A 20,362-nucleotide genomic window follows, 5' to 3' on the forward strand; every position below is an offset into this window, starting at 1 on the left:
TTGGGGAGACAGGAGGAGGAACTCCTGGTGTCTGCTCTAGGGGAGCAAGCACATGGCTTCACTGGGAAAGGAAAACCATGCATCCTGGTTGACCAAGAATTGCTGAACAGAGAATATGATTTGCTAAAAATTAGTGTGAGCCATTCAGTATTACTAGAACCTAGTAAATTCAAAAGATAGTAAAAACAAATGTAAAACTCACTGGCCACCTTTCGAGGATGCTATGGAACCAAAAAAATGGTTAAAAAAAAGTGAAGAGTCAAGCACGCATCCTTTTTTATACAAAATGCACTGCAAGGCAAGCAAATGGTTGATGAGGCAAGGATTCTCTTTAGAGTATTCCAGTGAATAAATAAATGAAGAATTAGAATACTAGCATTCTGCAACTCTTAACGAAAAGACAACAACCAGGTCGCTTGCCTCAGCATTGGAGGATACATACGACTACAAAGGTGTTCTCGCCCTGGAAGTTCGAATCTGAATTAGATCAAGCCTTTTGGTATAGGGGATGGAGGAATGCTTAAACTTTCCTCACAAAGATATCACAGGGATTGCATGACATCCTTGTGTGACATCACAAGAAAACAAAACCCCAAATCAGGCCGGGGAGTACTCCATAAGACAAATGACCCAGCTTTTTCAATAGGTAAATTGCAAGGAAAAAAGTAAAACATAAATTTGTAGATTAACAGACACAATTTATGGACCTTATTTGAATCCTGATTTGAACAAATCAATGATAATATAAACTTCAAGAGACAACTGAAGGAATCTGAACGCTTAGAAATTTAACGACATTCCAAAGTTATTGTTAATTTTTAGGTGCTAAATGGTCAGTATACTGCATTTCTTTAAAAAGAGCTTTTTATTTTAGAGCTACATATTAAAATATTTATGAATGAAACAGTTTGAATGTTCAGGATTTGCTTCAAAGGAATTCAGTGTTGATGATGGTGAGGGAAATGGGTAGAAAGAAGAAACAAGACGAAATGGGATTGGCTCAAAGTTGATCACTGTGGAATCCCCAAGCACGTATCACCAAGCATTCTTAAACTAATCTAATTTTGCTTAAAATTCTGAACAACAAAAAGTGAAAAAAAAGATAAATCAAGACTCCACCTCTCCCCCCAATTTTAGTTTTGAGTAAGATGGTGTAGAGGGAGGGAGCAATGTTACGTAGAGGCCAGAGGAGTCTTCATGCTCTCAACAGCGCACGCAAGAAACACCACAGTTTGTGTGTCAGGCCCAGGAGGCTGATTTCTGTCATGGGCAATGAGAGCTGACTCAGAAAGGCAAAACAGGGTTGGGGTGGGGGTGGGCTGTCCAGATGGGCAGCCACGAGTCTCTCTCTTAGGTTCATGGAATCATCAGGTTCTTCACAATGGGAAGACAAACGTTTACTGTGAGCCTGGTTGAAAGAGGGATGTGAAAAGCCTCAGAAACCGGGAAGGTGGCATCTGCAATATAAAAATGACACTGAAGGAAAACTGACAGAATCTGGTTTCTCACTGCAAGGATGGGGATGAAAAGAGAGGCTGGTCAAAGAAGACTGAGAGGGTGGAGAAGGGTCTGGCAGAGAAAAGGGCAGGTGGGAGGTAGAACTCAGGGAACAGATGTTGGGCCAGGTCTACCTGTGAGTAGAAAGCATGCGTGACACACGTGGAGTGTTCTCTTGCTGCTCAGTTCAAAGAGGGAGATGGGGAAAATACTTGTTCTTTTGATCTCTATAAATCAAAGTATAAACTCTGTGCCAAACTAATTTAACAGCTGTGCCTTTTTTTCTTAAAATTATTAGTTCTAAAAACAGAAAATATAAAAAGCAGAAAAATATGCAAATAAGACCATAGAAGCCAAACCAAATATTTCTTCTTTAAAAAAACAACAACAGCAACAAAAATCTATAGTTATATAAATGATACAGATACATTTTTTTTCTCCTTTATGTGTGAGAGACCTCAGTTGTGATTTTCAGAAACCTTTGATAACAAAAAAATGGAAAAACGTTATTCATGTAGGGAACTTCTGGACACAACTGTCAACCCAGGGAAAAAGAAATAAAAACCAAAACAAAAAAAACCCCAACACATTTACACTTCAGGATAATTCTAACCACACAAACAATGCTAGTTCACCCTTTCTGCTATTGCAAAATAGTGATGAAATTATGAACATTGCTAAGTAAAATTCTGCAAACCTTTCAGGGACTTAGTGAGAACTAGATTTTAAAGACTAAATATACTAAAAAAAAATCCCGAGATTTCCCAAACGAAGTTTTTAAAAAGAAAAGATCAGATTTACATATGCCATCCTGATCACAGTCTTAACATTCAGCATGGTGTTATTGTGAAACAGAGTTGTCTGTATAAAAATTTTATCCTCATAAGGAATAATGAAAGAAATAATCAGAGGGCTACAGAAGGAGAACAATGCTTCTGGAAGCTGATGCAGAGTTGAAAACAACTTTGATGTTCGCTAGCACCTACTGAAGGATCACACAAAGAATCTGTAAGAGTAGACAAAGTAATATAACTGTGAAAAAAGTTAGCAGCCTGGATTAAGTTTACTTGAGACAACCATTTCCTTCCACATAGGCTGTTTGGACCTGGCCTTCACAACATTTTATTTGTCTGTCTCTCTATTCTCTCACATTAGCTAACTGAAATTATCAGCCCCCACCGGCTAGGCAGAATCCTCCTGTAATACGTTAGGCTGGTTTATAATCATGAGTCCATGTGTGGACTGGAATAGCGACAGCTGGTTTGCTTATTCATGCAAAGTTTGAGGAGACCCCAAGTTGGACCCTGGCGAACCAGGTCTGCTCTGTTTAGACCCACCCTTTCTGGATAAAATAGGCATGTGTCTGAGTAGAGAAATGGGGCTGCACCGTAATCTTGGAATTTCCAGAATTAGGAAAAAGGGCTTCAAAGAATGACAAGAGCAAATAAGGTTTTTCAGGTGGAAACCAATGTAAAAGGAAAAAAACAACAACAAACCCTTTCCAGATGCCTCTTCTGTGCAGATCCAGTTATCTTTAACATCTCTCAGAAAAGTCATCAAAAATAAAATATCTAAATAAATACAATTTCAAAATCTATAGACTGCTCAGAATAGTAATTTCGAAAATCTATTGACTCTCTAAATCTCGATCTCAGATATCAAAAAGATGTGCTGCTCAGCACTGAGATTTCACCTTAGCTGTGATATTTCTCCTTCTTTTAAAACAGGACTGTTTCTGACAAAAGTAACTCATTCTAAATGACATCTGTAGAGGTGAAAATTCACCCCGGGGTAAAGCACTTGCTCCTCCTGCAAGTAATTTACCTCGTGGAACCTTCAGGGCAACTCTTTAATGGTCACTGTCAAAATAACTTCTAAAGCCATACACAAAAGCTAAAAGACACTTATACCCCTCACCCTGTACACTGTGGTTTAACTGTACTGGCAAACTGAACTTTTCAAATGTCTTCCCATTTATATTTATCCCTAGGCGTTCATAAATAATAAGTGTATTCTTAAACGACAGTTATGATTTGTTCCACAGGGAAACCAATATGGCTCTTCTCACCCAATAGGTTGGTTCATCCTTCTTCCCAAGCTGAGGTACAGAATGCCAGCATGGGCTCAGGACGCAGGCCTAACTGCTGCATGGGAGAGGTGTGAAAAATAAAAATAATATAAAGGTAACTCTCTGTGCAAACTTTATGCTTCTACTGCAATAACTCCATTTGGGTTAATATGTCTAGTGTGAATTATAACCAAAACAAACAGATCATCATTCCACATTCCTGTAGATATCAACACTTCAAACTCACTACACTCTCTGATTGAAAAAGAAGCATCCTTACTATTCTGAAGGGAATACAACAATGGACATAGATGATATTCCAAATTAAATTATGCAGATGTCTGAACATGAGTTCCCAAAATATGAGCAGTACTTGTGCTAAGTGAAGATTCCACCACTTCTTCTCAGCATTTAGCTACAACAGAACATGTTCAACCAACTTCCTTGGTGAAATTAAAGTCAGCAAACTTATAAGGTAAGAAATCAAATAATGACACATCTTATTCTTTTAGGTATGCCACAAAGGATAAAGCTATTTATCAAAATTTATTTTAGCAAAAGCGGTGGCTATCTTTCCACACTTTTATAAAGCAAAAATAAAATCTTGGACAATCTGTAACATTTGAAGTAATGTTCTTTTACATGATGCACAAAAGTTTTATTTTGACATATTAAATTTAAATGAAATATTGATAAATCAAGAGATTTGGGGACAAAGGAAAAGCCATATTTATCACTGAACAAAACTGTTAACATATAAGCACATACTCGCAACCAAGAGTCTAAGAAATCTTATGAAAAGATGCCATGAAATCCAACAGCAAATTAAAACAATAAGGAACAGGACACCAGAAAAAGAAATGACCTGCTAAATGCTGTTTTTCAGTTCACTTACTGTCAAGCCAAAATCTTTGTTGCTTTGATAAGAATATGCTTTTTAAAAAATGGTTGCTAAATCTGCTCTATGAATCCCAAGCTGTAGGAATACATATTTCCCCCTACACACACACACACACACACACACACACACACACGCATACACACCCCGACAGGGATTCCCAGGACACCAGCGGGGCCTCTTTTAGGCCCCTTAAGTGTTAACAGCAGAGGCCTGGCTGCGACCAGGCGTCTGGCCCCATTTAAACGCCCTGTCTTCAGAGGGCTGCGGTGAGCCCAGCCATAAAAACGAGGGGACATTACTGAACCTTAGCGTGTCTGATCCTCCCCCCAACAACACACAACTTTACTCATACAATTAAGGCTGCTAGTTGGCATTCCATTTAACTGTCAAAATCAGGCCGGTGGCAGCCCCGCCGCCACAAAGAGATGCCTTAAATGAGAAGAACATGTTTCTACACCGCATTTGAGAAAGTTTGGCTCCGAGCTATGCGCTGATTAATATCAGATCTCCTCCTTCACTCGCCGCTCTCGACAATCTTGTCACATCTGGCTGACAAATCCTTAGGAGCTTATGCAAAGCCGGGCGGCCGCGAGGGCTCGGGGTCTGGCCCGAGGAGCAGCGGGGACCACGCAGTGGCCGCCGCCCCCTTCCCCGCCCGCGGGGGGCCCCTGGTCCACCGCCCCGCGGGCCGGGACCCTGCTTCGGAGCGCGGGAGGAGGGCGGTCGCGGCACCTCCAGGCCGGGAAGCCTAGGGCGGCCCGGGATTCGACACCGCCGCCGGCTCCGCAGCCCGGTCCGGCCCGGTCACCCGCAGGCACCCCGTCCCCTCCAAGGGCCAGAGCCCCGTCTGTTAGGCTCGGACGTGGAAACACTTGAGCCCGACCCCGATTCCCGGGGCTGCGGCAACATCTCGTGCTGAACCGTTCCGCGCACCCGGCAGGTCAGCTGGAACGTTTATAAAAACCTGACCCTGAACCCTCGACTCTCTGCTGTCCCAGGAAGCCCCCAGACCCGACCGCGTCTCCATTTGTCGTTTTGTACAAAAGACTCCCATCCTCATCCAACCACCCCATCCCGACAGGAGCCCCCGTCACTGCCCCTCGCCCGGCTCCGCAATTCTCTGAGGGACCCGAAGGCACGTTCAGTTCTCCAGAAACAAAATCCAGGTGAAAAACGGTCACTTTAAAATAGCAGCTGTGTAATTAATTCTGCGGTAAGAGCGGTTGAAACAGTTAGTCCCAACGTACTGGACCGAACAGTGGAGGTGCTGAGGGGGCGGGAAAACGCGCTAAGGGAGGACGCGGCCGCCCGGTCCGTCCCGACCCCGCACTTTCGACGCTTCGACGCGGCCCCGGGGACGCCGGGGACCCGCCCTCGCCCGCCGATCCCGGTCTCACACCCCGAGCGCGTCGGGCGGCTCCGGGACGTCGGGCGGAGTCGGGTCCGGGCGCCCCCACGGGCCCTCCCCGCCGCGGAGACGCTCCCTCACGCCCGGCCCCGGAGAAGGGCCGCGCCGCCGCCGCCGCCCCTACCGCGCAGGTGGCCTTCGGGGAGGTGGCCCGGGGCGCGCCCCCGAGAACAGAGCGGCCCCGGATCCAAGTGGCGTTCCCGGCCGTCCCACCCCGCGCGCTGAGGGCCCCGCTTCCGCGGAGTGCGCCGTGCTTACCTCGGCCATCCTGCGGCCGCTGCAGTGCCGGGGCTACCGGCGCGTGTCCCCGTCCCGGGTCGCCCCGCGTCCGCCCCAGCTCGGCGGGCGCCGCCTCATCCAAGCTCCGGCCGTCGGGGCCCGCCGCGGCGAAGTGGGCGGCTCCCCGGGCGCCCCGGCCGCGCGGCGCGGTGGCCACCCCCGCCCGCCGCGCACCGCGTGTGCCCGCACGCCCGCCCCCTGCGCCCCGGGGGGCGCCCCTCCCCCTCTCCCCTCCCCCTCCCGCCGGGCCGCCGAGTCGCCCGCGGCTCAGGCGCTGCTGCTGCGCCGCCGGGAAGCAGCCTCCCGCCGGGGCGGCCCACGAACGCGTTAAATCGATGCAGCTGAGGCGAGGCCGTGGCCCCCGCAGACAGCGGAGACCTCGCCGGCGGCCGGCGCTGAGGTGTCTGCCCCCGCCGGGCTTGAAGGCACTTGTCGGGAAAGACACGGACGTGTCGATGTTTGCCTATCCCGGGGAAGGGCGAAACGCTCTGAAGTTCTCTCTCTGGCTCCCATCGCGGGCGATGATCCTGCAGCCCTGCCCACCCCGGGGCGCACTCGGGGTCCCACCGCGGCCAAGAAGAGGGCTGTGCCACCCTCATCACCAAAAACTTTATTTCCAGAGGAAGTGGTGGTGGGGGTGGGGGACGTATCCCAGGATGTGGAGAAAGGAGGGCGCCAGGAAGGTTTATTACAAACGCTAACGGGGCAGTCCCGCTTCCTTTCTGTAGTGTGAGTTAGTCAGTTCCCGCTTTACCGAGTCCCGAGGACGAGTGACTGCTCTCTAAGCCTCAGTTGCTTCCGTTGTAGAATGGGATTAAGTTTTCACCTACTTTATGGGGTGTTAAGGACAAAATGAAATGTCCTGGGAAACCTAACAGGAACTCAGGCCCCCATGAGGAGAAGGGGAGGCGGCCTGCGGGGGGAACCTGGCCTTCTGTCCTGGGGACACAGCGTCCTTCACCATTAGGAGCAGACAGACATGGCCTACGGCTGCTGAAATAGGACCCAGCTTTTCTTCTGCCCCGCGCTGGGGCAGACGCAGACCCTGCAGGAGAGTCTTGCCTTTTCTCCCTTTTCAGGTCCCTAAAAGAATTCTCTGAAGGCTTTCAGGTCCCTAAAAGAATTCTCTGAAGGCTGGACTTAGTGGGGATCCTGCCTTCGTCTCCCCCAGTTTATCCCACCTACTTTGCTGCTAGTGAAGATCTTTGAAGGAGAAAAAGGAAAAACAAAAACAAAAACCTTGCACATTGTGAAAAAAGATATGAAATGGAAGGGAAAAGAAGGGAGTTGCAGACATTCAGACAGAAGGTCCTGGCTCTGAACCTCACAGACCTCTGAGTGGAAAAGGAGAGAAAGGAGCAGCTGTGGTGTCTGTGGAGGAAAGTAGGAGAATATGGGCTTCATGGAGTAGTCCAGAGAGCTCCTACTGCCTGTGCCTGGCAGGCTGGACACACACATTTTGCATCCTGGTTGTGCCCTGGGTCTGCAGCGTGGTGCCCTTCTGTGCAGGTATGAGGTTGCCTGACCTCCTGTGATGGTCTCTCTTTGCCCTGCCTTGGCAAGGTGTTGGCAAGATGCATTTTCTCACATGAATGTTTTTATTATGAAGCTTTGCTTTGTGAATGGCAAACCTAAACAGCTTACCTTCCGTTCATATCCTCCTCCTTCCCAATCCCAGCATTTTGACCTTTCTCCTCCTCTCTGCCTGTTGTAATGCAATGCATCCTTCAGGACCTTTCTCAAATGTCACTGCTTTTCAGAGGCCTTCCCTGATCCACCAGCCCTCCACTCCGCCTGCCTTTGTCCTCTTCTGACCCGCAGGCACTTGCAGCTGCGTCTCTTATTGTGCTTATTACATTCTCTAGCCTGGTCGTGATGTGTCCTTGTCTTGACTTCTTCGGTCATTACTCATCTTAGTGACTTCTGTGTTACGAGTTGCTGCAAAAGACAAAGCCCAGGTTTTGGAGTTAGAATGGTTTGGGTGTAGCTGGTTCCCACAATTGGAAACTGGTTGAGGAGGACAGCTTTCTTGGTCTCACTGTTCTCATCTTTAAAAGTAGGTATGAAGTCCTGTCCTAGTTAGATAGGTAGAGTTAAATAAGATAGTTTCTGTTCTGTAAATGCTATTCTACTCCCTTTCTGCTGCTCGTAAAACTGATCTTGTAATTAATTTAAATTCATTTCCAGAGAAGTTCTTGATTTCAGCATTCTTGAATAGCCGTATAGGCTTATTATAAATACACTGAAATGTCAAAGACCCAGACAGTGGCCCAGCTGTCTCATTGACAATTTTAGTCAGTATCTTTGTGTTGTAAAATTAATTTACAACTTAATTATATTTTAGTAAAACCTTTCACTAGCAGCAAAAATCAGGATCAACCTGTTTAACTCTAGTTACAGACAAGGAGGATTTTTGGCAATACACAATTTGAAAATGTGAAAAAAGCCTGTCTGTTCCAACATGCACCGTTGGGATACACATATGCATGCATGCATGCTCAAGGATGTCCTACTCCTTGTGACCCTATGAACTGTAGCCCGGCAGGCTTCTCTGTCCATGGGATTTCCTAAACAAGAATATTGGACTGGGTTGCCATGCCCTCTTCCAGGGTATCTTCCTGACCCAGGGATCGAACCTGCATCTCCTGCATTGGCAGGCGAATGCTTTAGCACTGTGCCACCTGGACCCCTGAGGATGCACATATACATTTCTCCAAATGTGACAATTTGGACTCATATAGGGAATCAGTTAGGACTAGATGAAAATTGCTGATTTATTTTCTACAGGTTCATCGAGAACCATATACCTACCTGGTAAGTGTGACTTCTGACGTCAGCCTTCCTATTTATTCCCAGATTTGATGGACTTCTCTGCCTCTCCTTGGAAACATGTAAGCAGAAACTGGGCCAGGAAACCACCCCTGAATGAAGAAAAGGATGTGGCACTGGCTGGGTAAGGACCATCCAGACCATACTTCTCTTCTTCTGGTCGGTAATGGGCATGAGTTTCCTGTCTCCAGGCCTCAGCTTCTTCAGCTGGTGAATGGTGTACCCCGAGGGCCTACCCCGTTCTCACAGTTCTCCCTTTTTGCCTCTGTGTGCTTATTTGCTTCAGCCTGCCCATTTCTCGTTTGTGTCCAGTTTGTTGTTGTCGTGAGCATAAAAAAACAGTATCTTCACTGATACCAGGGATTAAAAAAAAACTTTATTAAAAAGGGTAAAAGTCGAGAAGGCGTAAATTAAGAAAAGCCCTGTGACCTGTTCTTAAGGAGGCATAAAGCTGCTCTGTTTTTTTTTTTGTTTTTTTTTTTAAGTAATTCCTTTTAAAAATATTTTTATTTATTTATGACTGTGCTGGGTCATTGTTGCTGCATGGGCTTTTCTCTAGTTGTGGCGAGTGGGGGCTACTCTCTAGTTGCTGTGCCCTTGCCCTTGCTTCTTATGGTGGTGGCTTCTCTTATTGTGGCACGTGGGCTTAGCTGCTCCATGGCATGTGAGATCTTCCTGGATCAGGGATCGAACCCTGTGTCTTCTGCATTGGCAAGCAGATTGTTTACTGTTGAGCCACCAGGGAAGCCCAAAGCTGCTCTTCTTAAGTGAGAGGCTTGGCTGGGTTGCCCTGTCCTTGAATGAGGCCTTTCCTGGGAGGGTATGCTATGATGGCCCACCCTGAGAACTGTTGGTGTATCCTGAGAGGCGGGGCAGCTTGAGCTGGGGTAGGCAAGACAGGTGGGGGTTGTGTGAACTGAGAGCCAGTGCCTGTGTGAGGTGATCAGTTTTTATTCTGCTTGTCATCAGCTGGGAATGTGGGCTTACTTATGCCAGATTTCCTGAGTTTTCAAGAGAAGCTGGAAATATCCTGATATCTAAAAGTTGGCAACTCATTAAAATTTTTGATAAATACTGTTTGAGTCAAACAAAGTATGTTTTCGGGCTGAATCTGGCCTATTTGCTGTTCATGTGCATGCTCTGCTATATATAGTGATGTCTTCTTTGGGTCCTGGGTTTGTACTATATAGTAGATGTGCAGTAAACATTTGTAGGGTGAGTATCACTCCTGATGCAAAATGGCTCAATGCCTACCTTAGCTTTAAATGGAATTCTCAAAAGCCACCTGGAGATTAGTAGCAACCTTTTTGTTCTGGATTCAGAGCTCACTAACGGGCTGATAAACTTTTTTTTTTTTTAAGATATTTTTTGATGTGGCCTATTCCCAAAGTCTTTATTGAATTTGTTACAGCACTGCCCTTGCTCTGTGTTTTGGCTTTTTGGCCAAGAGGCATATGAGATCCCAGCTCCTCAGCCAAGGATCGAACCTGCACACTCCCTCATTGGAAGGCAAATTCCAAACCACTGGACCACCAGGGAAGTCTCTGGGCTGGTAAACTTTTACAGTGTTTATACACTGATGAGACTTCCTCTAGTTGATAATAGTTCTATGAAATATAGAATTGCCTCTCACTGAAAAACTAATTCTCACAAGAAGTTTTTCTCCAGTGGGAACAAATGAACTTGAAAAAAAAAATTTGTTTTTTTTAATTAAAAAAGGGTATTTTAAACCATGGGGTCCTCATTATAAAAAGGAAAAAAATCTCCAGCTTTAGCTCTGTGGAGTTTTGGGCACCACTGATGGGAACAGCGTATTCCAGCATGGTGTGTGGGTGGCTGCCCCCCTCTCTTCTGATCTTACCTGTGGCTGGAGGAGGAACTGCCCTTGGGCGGTTGGCAGGAGGACTGTGAGGCCAGAGGAGCTGGACAGGGAAAGGCTTCTGACATGCAGGGTGGGCAGAGAGCCATGGCTCTGTCAGAAGTCTTCTGAGGTGGCCTCACCTGAGTCCTTCACGTTCTTCAGAGGACGGTGTCGGGAAACACTAGGAGGCAAGAGTCATATTGGCTCGGTCACCTCCCAGCCCAGACACAGACACCTGGTGGCGGCAGGTCTGGGCACATCTGGAGCTCAGCTCAGCAGTGGATCCTGACTAAGCAGCGTTCAGGCCAAACTGCACCCCCCACCCCACCGCCCCCAGCTGCCTGCTGAGGGGCAGGCCGGCCTGCTGCAGGCCTGGCCCAAGTGTTGCAACTTCTTCCCTCCAGCCCCTGGGCTGCTCCCTATGGAGAGGAAGGAGATGAGGCTGTCCCAGAGGTGACACAGGGTTTTGGTGGCAGAGACCTGTTCCTGTTTCTCCACTTCTCACACAAGGTCAGGGACTAGGGAACCACAATACCCTGAAGGGCCTGCTCTACAGAGGGGAATGCGCTGGGTCTTGTGTTGTGGGTTGGGTAGCCAAGACTGCTAAATCTCAAGGAGGGGATGTCAGAAAAAGAGTGATAAATTCTGTCGTAAATTCCCAACTGCAAACAAACCCAGGCCTGATTCTCAGCTGCTTCCCTGATCGCGTTTGCCAGTACTGCGGTGTGTGAGCATCATTGGCACTCTCAACAACTGGGAAACAATACTCATTTCTGACACAGACAGGTTGAATGCTTATGATGGTCTTGCAAGTGTAAGGCTTGGAGAAAATTTTGTGAGTTTGGCTACTACTGTTTTGATATGTTTGGGATATGTGAAGTTAGCTTCTCATTTAATCTGTCCTCCATGGCCTTTAAACAATTGGCGACAGTCGTAAGAAGGCCTGCCTTCTGAACAGCTCATTCTCTCTTCACCAAGGCAGTGGAAAGAAAATATTACAAGTGGACCCCTCCCTGTACACTTTTATGTAGTATTACAATTTCAACTCTGAACTTAAGGAGCTCTGTTTCTAAGTAAAGTTTAGAAAAAATACTTAGTTGTTGGAAATCCTTTAGATTGGCCCTTCGCATATCAAGTTGATGGATTTGGAGTGGGTTTTATCAGGAAAGGGAAACAAGTGAACATGTGTCAAAAGAAAACTTGTAAGGTTCATTATACCTTGGAATATGGCATCTTCTGCAAATTTAATGACCTATTATTCAAGTTAAAGAAGAAAATATTTGGGTTCCAATAACTGAGAATTCAAGATTAGGTCATATTGCTTTTGGAAATTGGGAAAGAAAGGGTTAGGGAAGATGGACCATAGGATGGATTTTAAATCATTCTCAATTACCCACTGATATCAAACTAAAAATATTTCTTTGGGAGTATTCTTAAGGGAAAAGAGAGCTGTTGGAAAAACAAACTTAGAGTTATGCATTTTAAGTTTTTGAAGCAGTAAGAACCATCTTAAAATTTTTCATATCAAATTTAGAGGAAATAGATTCCTTTTTATAGCCCTCATCTCTGATACGGAATAAAGATTAACTAGGGGACTTCCCAGGTGGTCCAGTGTTTAAGAGTCCGAGCTCCCAATTCAGGGGGCCCAGGTTCGATCCCTGATTGGGGAACTAGACCCTGCATGCCCCAACGAAGATCCCACGTGCTGCAACTAGCACAGCCAAAAAAATGATCATCCAGTTTATGCATGAAAAAGGATTGCAACAGATGCTATGATGTGATTGCCTCCTCAATCTCCATTTCATTCCTTCTAAAGCACGTAGCAGCTGTTTATCCTAGGTAGGGACCCAACCTGAACCCCACAGGTGATTGGTTCAGGTGAAAGACAGTAAAAGTGTTAGTTGCCGAGTTGTGTCCGACTTTGTGATTCCATGGAGGGCTCCACTCTCCATGGAATCCTCCCAAAGAATACTGGAGTGGGTTGCCATTCCCTTCTCCAGGGGATCTTCTGACACCGAGATCAAACCAAGGTCTCCTGCATTGCAGGCAGATTCTTTACCATCTGAGCCACCAGGGAAGCCCCAATCAACACCAAGGTATTTTCCTGGTCAGAGGGATTGGTTCTATCATAGGCCAATCAGCTCAAAGCTCAGGATTTTTGCTTGATGGTTATGGAAAGCCAAATTCTTCTTTCCCCATTGTCATGAAGGAGTCATATAATCTCTGATGTTACCTGTAGCTGAAGCTTTGATCAAACCATGCACGAAGCCTTAAGCCTTTTAGATTTGTGAACAGTTAAACCAGTTTTATCATGTAAGCCAATTTGAGTTTTTCCTCCTTACAGAAATAGAAATAGAAAGCTTCTCTGCTGATATAGAACTTATATTCAGTTTTACTGGAAGATTATTCTGGGATAAAGGATAAATGAAATACCAAGTGCCCTCTGTTATAACAGTCTTTGTTCAATCTTTCACTCTCAGATGATAAAAGATTAGGAGAATCTCCAAACACAGACCTTAAATCCACAAATCCTAGGCAGGTGAGGAGATCCTTCTAATTAAAGCACATCGATTTTTCTGGTCATGCTTACGTCCTTGATCCTAAGTAAAATATTTTCCAGAAATGCACTGACCACATAACTTTAATTTTTGAAGAGATTTTTCTACTTGGCTTTTGAGATTCAGAAGTTAGGGACTGTTGATTCTTACTGTATCTAGAACAGGGCTCTTCTGGTGCTTCTTAAATAGGGGCTAACCTATAAATGTGTATATGAAGGGATTTAAAAACACATTCTTGACTTGTAGCTTCTTAAAAGTACCTTCTTATAAAGTGGCATAATTGAAGACTTCTAAAAATGTAATTGCCGACTGCACTTGGGGATCCACTTTGTCAAACTGTGGCCTCTAACACCTTGTCTCGACACCAAATCAGTTTTGATACCGACATTTCTCAGAGGTGTGGCTTGAAATCCTCAAATTACCACGCAAGTTTTAACAGGCCAGTTTTGTCTGTCACCAGAAGTTTAGTAATTAACAAAATGCCCCAGCACTAATGGTTTATCCAAAGGCAAGTCAGTAAGAGACATTATACAGGAAACAGACCTGTTGGCTCATGAAGGAACTTACAGAAGGAGCACCCCAGGTACATGTTATGCTCAACTTGGACCCAGTCACTGAAGCTCAGTCTGAGACTTCAAAAGGAGACCAGAAGCAAGCCCTGGGCATAGAGCCTGTATATTAAAATCGAGTGACCTTCGTAACGTCCGTTCTAGGAGTCACACACCTCCAAATCATTTTCACAGCTGTGGGTATTTCGCAACAGCCTTTGTTACACACCTTCTAATCAAAGCTAGTGGTTTTCTTGGGAGTCTGAAACAGAGCACATAACAGCCAGTGAGTAACCTGCCAGTAATGCCGTGGTGACAATTCTGCTTTGTTCTGTGGGAGTGTAAGAAGCCGAGTCAGGACACCCATCACTCTCCGCGAGTGCTGAGAAAGGAAGGTCTGCAGACTCACAGAGGGGAATGCTGTCTTTATCTGAGGTGGCTGCCAAGTCTTAAATACTAAAACATGTAGGTGTACTTGAGTAAAGAGAAGGCACTGACATTTCAAAGATAACACGATAGAAAGGAACCAAAAAAAAAAAAAGAGGAACCAGGTTATTGGGCAGAGATGTAAGTTTACCCCTGAAAAGGCGACCTGTCTTAGAACCTCGCCGTCCTCAGATCCTGGCAGAAGGGTCCACACACGTCCTCATGCTCGTGTTTCTGCCGAGCAGGCTTTCTGCCCAGACCTTTCCTCTCACTTTCTCTCTTCAGGACACCCCTAATGGATTGCAGATGTCCCATTTGGTTAGAAGCACGTTTCGGATACATCTGCCCTTCTTGCTTTTATGCAAAACACACCTGCAAATCTTTATCTTTGGTTAGATTTACCACACATTTGAAGCTTTGAAATCTTGGTCCAGTGGGAAGGAGTAGTGTGACACCACCCTCTTTCTTCAGCTGGATTCCACAGTGGTCAATAGCCTGTGGGGGGATGTTTTCATTTTTATTAATATTTAAATATAAGAGTCAGGAAGACTTTCACAGCCCAGACCTACTCAACTGGAGACCAATTCATTTCTTAAAGCCTATAGAATCTATGGAAAAAAAAAAAATCTATGATGACTGTGGATGGACAGCCATAGTGTGTGTATGTGATTTCCTGATTTTCTGAGTCTTAATGAAGAAGGTAGGACCACAGCACCTGAAGAAGAGAGGACAATAAAATGTTGGCAGACTGGTGAGGATATGGTTACAGGACCAAATGTGCCTTGAAAATGCATGTGATGTATTATTTCCAATAAGTGAGTAAGTCCCTCTAGGCCTCAAGGAAGATTTTCAACCACTCCCTTTATTCATTCAGCTTTAGGATATTCCATCCCAGCACCCAGGGAATGACAAATGCCACTTAAATAGTTCTGAGAGAATAAAATAATAAAATCATGAACTGCCTCTGGGAGGTTGAGAAGGAAATCCATATTTAGTGTGGTTTTGCAAGCAAGTGGTAAGCACTGGCTAGCTGAACACTAGCTTTCGGAGGCTGGGTTTTCTACATGTGTTAAGTGATGGAGGTGGAGTAAAGTCATTTGTTTGTTGCACAAATAATTATTTTTTAAGAACATTTTATTTTATATTGGAGTATAGCTGATTAACAATGTTGTGATAGTTTCAGGTGAACAGTGAAAGGACTCAGCCATACATATACATGTATCTGCTGCTGCTGCTGCTAAGTCGCTTCAGTCGTGTCCGACTCTGTGTGACCCCAGAGATGGCAGCCCACCAGGCTCCCCCGTCCCTGGGATTCTCCAGGCAAGAACACTGGAGTGGGTTGCCATTTCCTTCTCCAATGCATGAAAGTGAAAAGTGAAAGTGAAGTCACTCAGTCATGTCTGATTCCTAGCGACCCCATGGACTTCAGCCTACCAGGCTCCTCTGTCCATGGGATTTTCCAGGCAAGAGTACTGGAGTGGGGTGCCATTGCCTTCTCTGATACATGTATCTATTCTCTCCCAAATTCCCCGCCCATTCAGGCTGCCACATAACATTGAGCAGAGTTCCTTGTGTTATACAGTAGGTCCTTGTAGGTTATCCATTTAAAATATAGCAGTGTGGACATGTCCATCCCAAGCTCCTTAACTATTCCTTCCCCTAGTCCTTCTGCCTGGCAAGCATAAGTTCCTTCTCTAAGTCTGTGAGTCTGTATGTGTTTTGTAAGTTCATTTGTAGTATTTCTTTTTAGATTCCTCATATAAGTGATGTCATATGCTATTTCTCCTTCTCACAAATAATTTTTGATACTGAGTGCCTTGTGTGTGTCAGACATTGCCAGTGCCTGAGGCCACAAGAGACCAAGTCTCTGTCCTCATGAGCAGCCCCTCCACAGAACTGTCACTTCCTGGTCATCACCTGTCATTCACTGATGACCCTGGGTATTGGCTAGAATTTTCCACCCCACCTGGACCTTCATTAATTCCTGGATTTCAGTGTTCACGTGGTCTGCCTATCCAGTAATCTGGCCCTACGATTCTTGGACCTCCCGGGCTTCAGCATCTCTTCCCTTTCTGCCATATGTGTATTTTGGCCTATAAAGATATCTAGTTTCCTGACTCCTCTGTTTTCCCTATTAGTCTCTTCCTTGCCTCTGTCTCTTACCTATGGAGTAAGAACCCCATTTCTATTACTCAGATTATTATCTCCCATAACCCATAATTCCCTGGCACCACTATCCTTCTGCAGCATCCAACAACCAAATTCTAAACCTGGATCAATACCTTAATCAGCTTCCTCAGCTTCAGCATACAGACTGACTGTTGATGGAGAAGCAGAATGATGGCGGGGGTTGGTGTCTCTACCCCAGTGCCACATTTTCATGGAAAACTCCCCTTTTTATTCCCCTCAGTGATTTAGCCAAAATAACATTTAAACACCTGTTTTACTTTTTTATTTTTTAATTATTTCTTCTCTCCCTCTTTTTATCAGGCCGTACCACGGAGCATGCAGGATATTAGTTCCCTGACCAGGGATCGAACCCGTGTCCCCTGAAGTGGAAGTGTGAAGTCCTAACCACTGAGCTGCCAGGGAAGTCCTAAACACCTGTGTTAAATATCTTCTCCAGTCTCAGAGGATGGTGTTCCTCTTCCCTTCCCTACTGAGACCTATTAGTAATACTTTCTCTTTGTTGTATCTTCAGACACTGAATACTAATTGAAAGATACGCCCTTTCAATTAGTTCTGTCGGTCTTGGCCTATAAATATTTTAAACTCTCCCATTTTAGGGGAAGAAAACAGTTAACTGTTAGAGTGAACTGTTGTATCAATAGACTCCTCCTTCCAAGTCTCCCAGTGTTCACACGCTCCATAGTCCCCCCCCCCCATGTGGACTCTAGGTTTGACCATGTAATTTGCTTTGGGTAAAGGGTCATTGGCCAATGTGATGCAAGTAGAGGCTTGGCAACACTGAGCTTCTCTCTCTTAGTTTACGGTAAGTCCCCTACATACCAACAAGCTCCATTCCAAGAGTATGTTCATAAGTCCAATTTGTTCATTAAGTCCAGTGAAGTTAGCCTAAGTACCCAACTAACACAATCCGCTGTATAGTACTGTATTATAATAATAGGTTTATAATACTTTTCACACAGAAAATATGTAACAAAAAATAAAGAGAACATTTTTAATCTTACAGCACAGCACCTTGAAAAGTGCAGTAGTACAGAACAACAGCTGGCACTTTTTAGCAGTACCTTCTGCATCACTGTTGCTTTTCCACTTGCTTCTGGAAATCCTGGGCTTGAAATAAAGATACTGTGCTGCTGTACAGTAAAGTGCGCACAAGCACAGCCACTTGTAGAGGATGCGTGCATGTGACGACGTACGCCAGACACGTGAACTAATGCACGTGATAGGGCAGGTTCTCATCTTTGAAAGTTCACAAGTTGAAAGTTTGTATGTAGGAGACTTAACTGCATTCCCTTTTGGAGCCCAGCCACCATGTTATAAGGAAGCCCAGACTGTTCTGCTAGAGACAGTGGCCATGTGGAAGAGGCCCTGTAGCATGCCTGACCAGTTTGGGAGAGGATCTGTGATCACGTGGACAGAGAAGCCTGGTGTCCCAACTAGCCCAAGCACATGACCCACCAGTTGAGTATAGCCCAAGACTGACCACAGGAGAGCTGACCAGCAGGAGAGCTGCTAGAGCAATTGATACGATCCTGAGAAATTATATATCTTTAAGTCATAACCTTTAGAATTATATCTGAAACAACCCTGTACAACAACAAAAAAACCAGAACATTCCTTTGGATCTCACACCTTCTCCACTCTTTCCTCTTCTTCTTGTCCTAGCTTTTCAGGTAGTCTACACTTGTTGCTCACTTCCTTGTTCCCATCCAACAGGCATTCCTCCCCTGTTCACACTGTCCTCTGGTGTATTAGTCTCCATGGACCACAACTTCCCTGAGTTCCACAGCATCTCGTGCTCCTGGTTCTCCTCGTTCCTCTCTCACCAGACATTTTCCATGAGCTTCGTGGGTTCCTCTTTCATCACCTGCACTTTGGATGTTCCTCAGGGTCTGTCCTCAATCATCTGTTGTTTGTACTTCACACTCTGCCTCCTTTGGTTTAGACCCTGCACTTAGAGTATAAACAGTATACACCGTCCTAAGCCTGTAGGCCACTATTGTGCATAGAAGTTTTTTCTAAGCAAGCTTACCTCCATGTCTCTGCTCCTATCTCTCTCTTTTAAAAAAGATATTTATCTATCTGTCTGTGTTGGGCTTGGTTGCAGCATGCAGGCTCTCTAGTTGTGTCATGCAGGCTTGGTTGCCTGGCAGCATATGGGATGTTAGTTCCCCAGGATTGAACCCATGTCCCTGAATGGGAAGGTGGATTCTTAACCACTGAACCGCCAGGGAATTCCTTCCACTCCTCTCTCTTTTGCCTGGAATAACTTCACCAGCTGAGGTGGAACATTGCTCCTCAACCTCCCTATTGGCTAATTCCTACTCTTCCTTTACGCTTAGTTTAAGCTCATTCATGGTCCTCCAAGAAGTCTTTGCTGAAAGTTCTGTTTTCCTTTTCCAGGCTGGGCTAGATGTCCCTATTCCTTGCTATACTCTGAGAATAGGTTTCCTTTGCATGTAATACATTTAAATTGTTCTCTTACATGCCCTCTCCATCTATTAGACTCTGCTCCTTGATGACAAAGGCCATATCTTACTAATTTAGTATCTTCCAGGGTTTAGCATAAAATGCTTGGTGTATCATCTTTGCCCATAATAGGTGTTCAATGAATGATTGTTGAGAGACTGAATTGTAGCATCAATATCCTTTGGAATTCTGTTCCATTTTAGGTTTTCATATCTCTATTTATAAGGGAAGTTGGCCTGTAATTGTGTGTATGTAAGTCAAAGAAATTTGGAGTCCATGGACATATTTGTTTTATAACATCAATTGGTAGCTTCCCATTTTCCCCAATGCTGCTGCTGCTGCTGCTAAGTCACTTCAGTCCTGTCCGACTCTGTGCGACCCCAGAGACAGCAGCCCACCAGGCTCCCCCGTCCCTGGGATTCTCCAGGCAAGAACACTGGAGTGGGTTGCCATTTCCTTCTCCAATGCATGAAAGTGAAAAGTGAAAGTGAAGTTGCTCAGTCATGTCCGACTCTTAGCGACCCCACGGACTGCAGCCTACCAGGCTCCTCCGTCCACGGGATTTTCCAGGCAAGAGTACTGGAGTGGGGTGCCATCACCTTCTCCTCCCTAATGCTATGGAAAAGTTATTATTTGTTTTAACATAGAAATTATATTTCTCTAATATTTGACAGCACTCAAACCTGCTGGTCAAATAGCTGGCAAATAGATGGGCAAACAGATGGGCAAATAGATGGGGAAACTTCATGGCAAATAGATGGGGAAACAGTGGAAACAGTGGCTGACTTTATTTTTCTGGGCTCCAAAATCACTGCAGATGGTGATTGTAGCCATGAAATTAAAAGACGCTTACTCCTTGGAAGGAAATTATGACCAACCTAGACGGCATATTAAAAAGCAGAGAAATTACTTTGTCAACAAAGGTCCATCTAGTCAAGGCTATGGTTTTTCCAGTGGTCATGTATGGATATGAGAGTTGGACTATAAAGAGAGCTGAGCACTGAAGAATGGATGCTTTTTTTTTTTTAATTTTATTTTATTTTTAAACTTTACATAATTGTATTAGTTTTGCCAAACATCCAAATGAATCCGCCACAGGTATACATGTGTTCCCCATCCTGAACCCTCCTCCCCACTCCCTCCCCATACCATCCCTCTGGGTCGTCCCAGTGCACCAGCCCCAAGCATCCAGTATAGTGCATCGAACCTGGACTGGCAACTTGTTTTGAATGGACGCTTTTGAACTGTGGTGTTGGAGAAGACTCTTGAGAGTTCCTTGGACTGCAAGAAGATCCAACCAGTCCATCCTAAAGGAGATCAGTCCTGGGTGT

The 20,362-nt window shown here is 45.3% G+C and overlaps 1 protein-coding gene and 1 long non-coding RNA gene across 3 annotated transcripts in view; one reads left to right on the plus strand and one right to left on the minus strand.

The window, feature by feature from the left end:
- BNC1 (basonuclin 1) overlaps nucleotides 1-6,322 on the minus strand; it is a 28,672-nt gene extending 22,350 nt beyond the window's left edge. Inside the window, exon 1 of one of the 2 annotated variants that reach the window (XM_025271179.3) lies at nucleotides 6,133-6,322. In XM_025271179.3, coding sequence (XP_025126964.2) covers nucleotides 6,133-6,141 — 9 coding nt within the window. In that variant the 5' untranslated portion in view covers nucleotides 6,142-6,322. Of the gene's footprint in view, nucleotides 1-4,850; nucleotides 4,944-6,132 lie in introns of those variants that run through there. The other variant, XM_025271180.3, reaches the window with a different exon arrangement.
- Nucleotides 6,323-6,401: 79 nt separating this feature from the next.
- On the plus strand, nucleotides 6,402-19,426 carry LOC123465225. Its single transcript, XR_006640364.1, has 3 exons — nucleotides 6,402-7,662; nucleotides 9,010-9,106; nucleotides 16,866-19,426. It is a non-coding gene; the product is annotated as an uncharacterized LOC123465225 (long non-coding RNA).
- The last annotated feature ends 936 nt before the right edge of the window (nucleotides 19,427-20,362 follow it).

Source organism: Bubalus bubalis, chromosome 20 (assembly GCF_019923935.1).
Source record: "Bubalus bubalis isolate 160015118507 breed Murrah chromosome 20, NDDB_SH_1, whole genome shotgun sequence".
Lineage (NCBI taxonomy): Eukaryota > Metazoa > Chordata > Mammalia > Artiodactyla > Bovidae > Bubalus > Bubalus bubalis.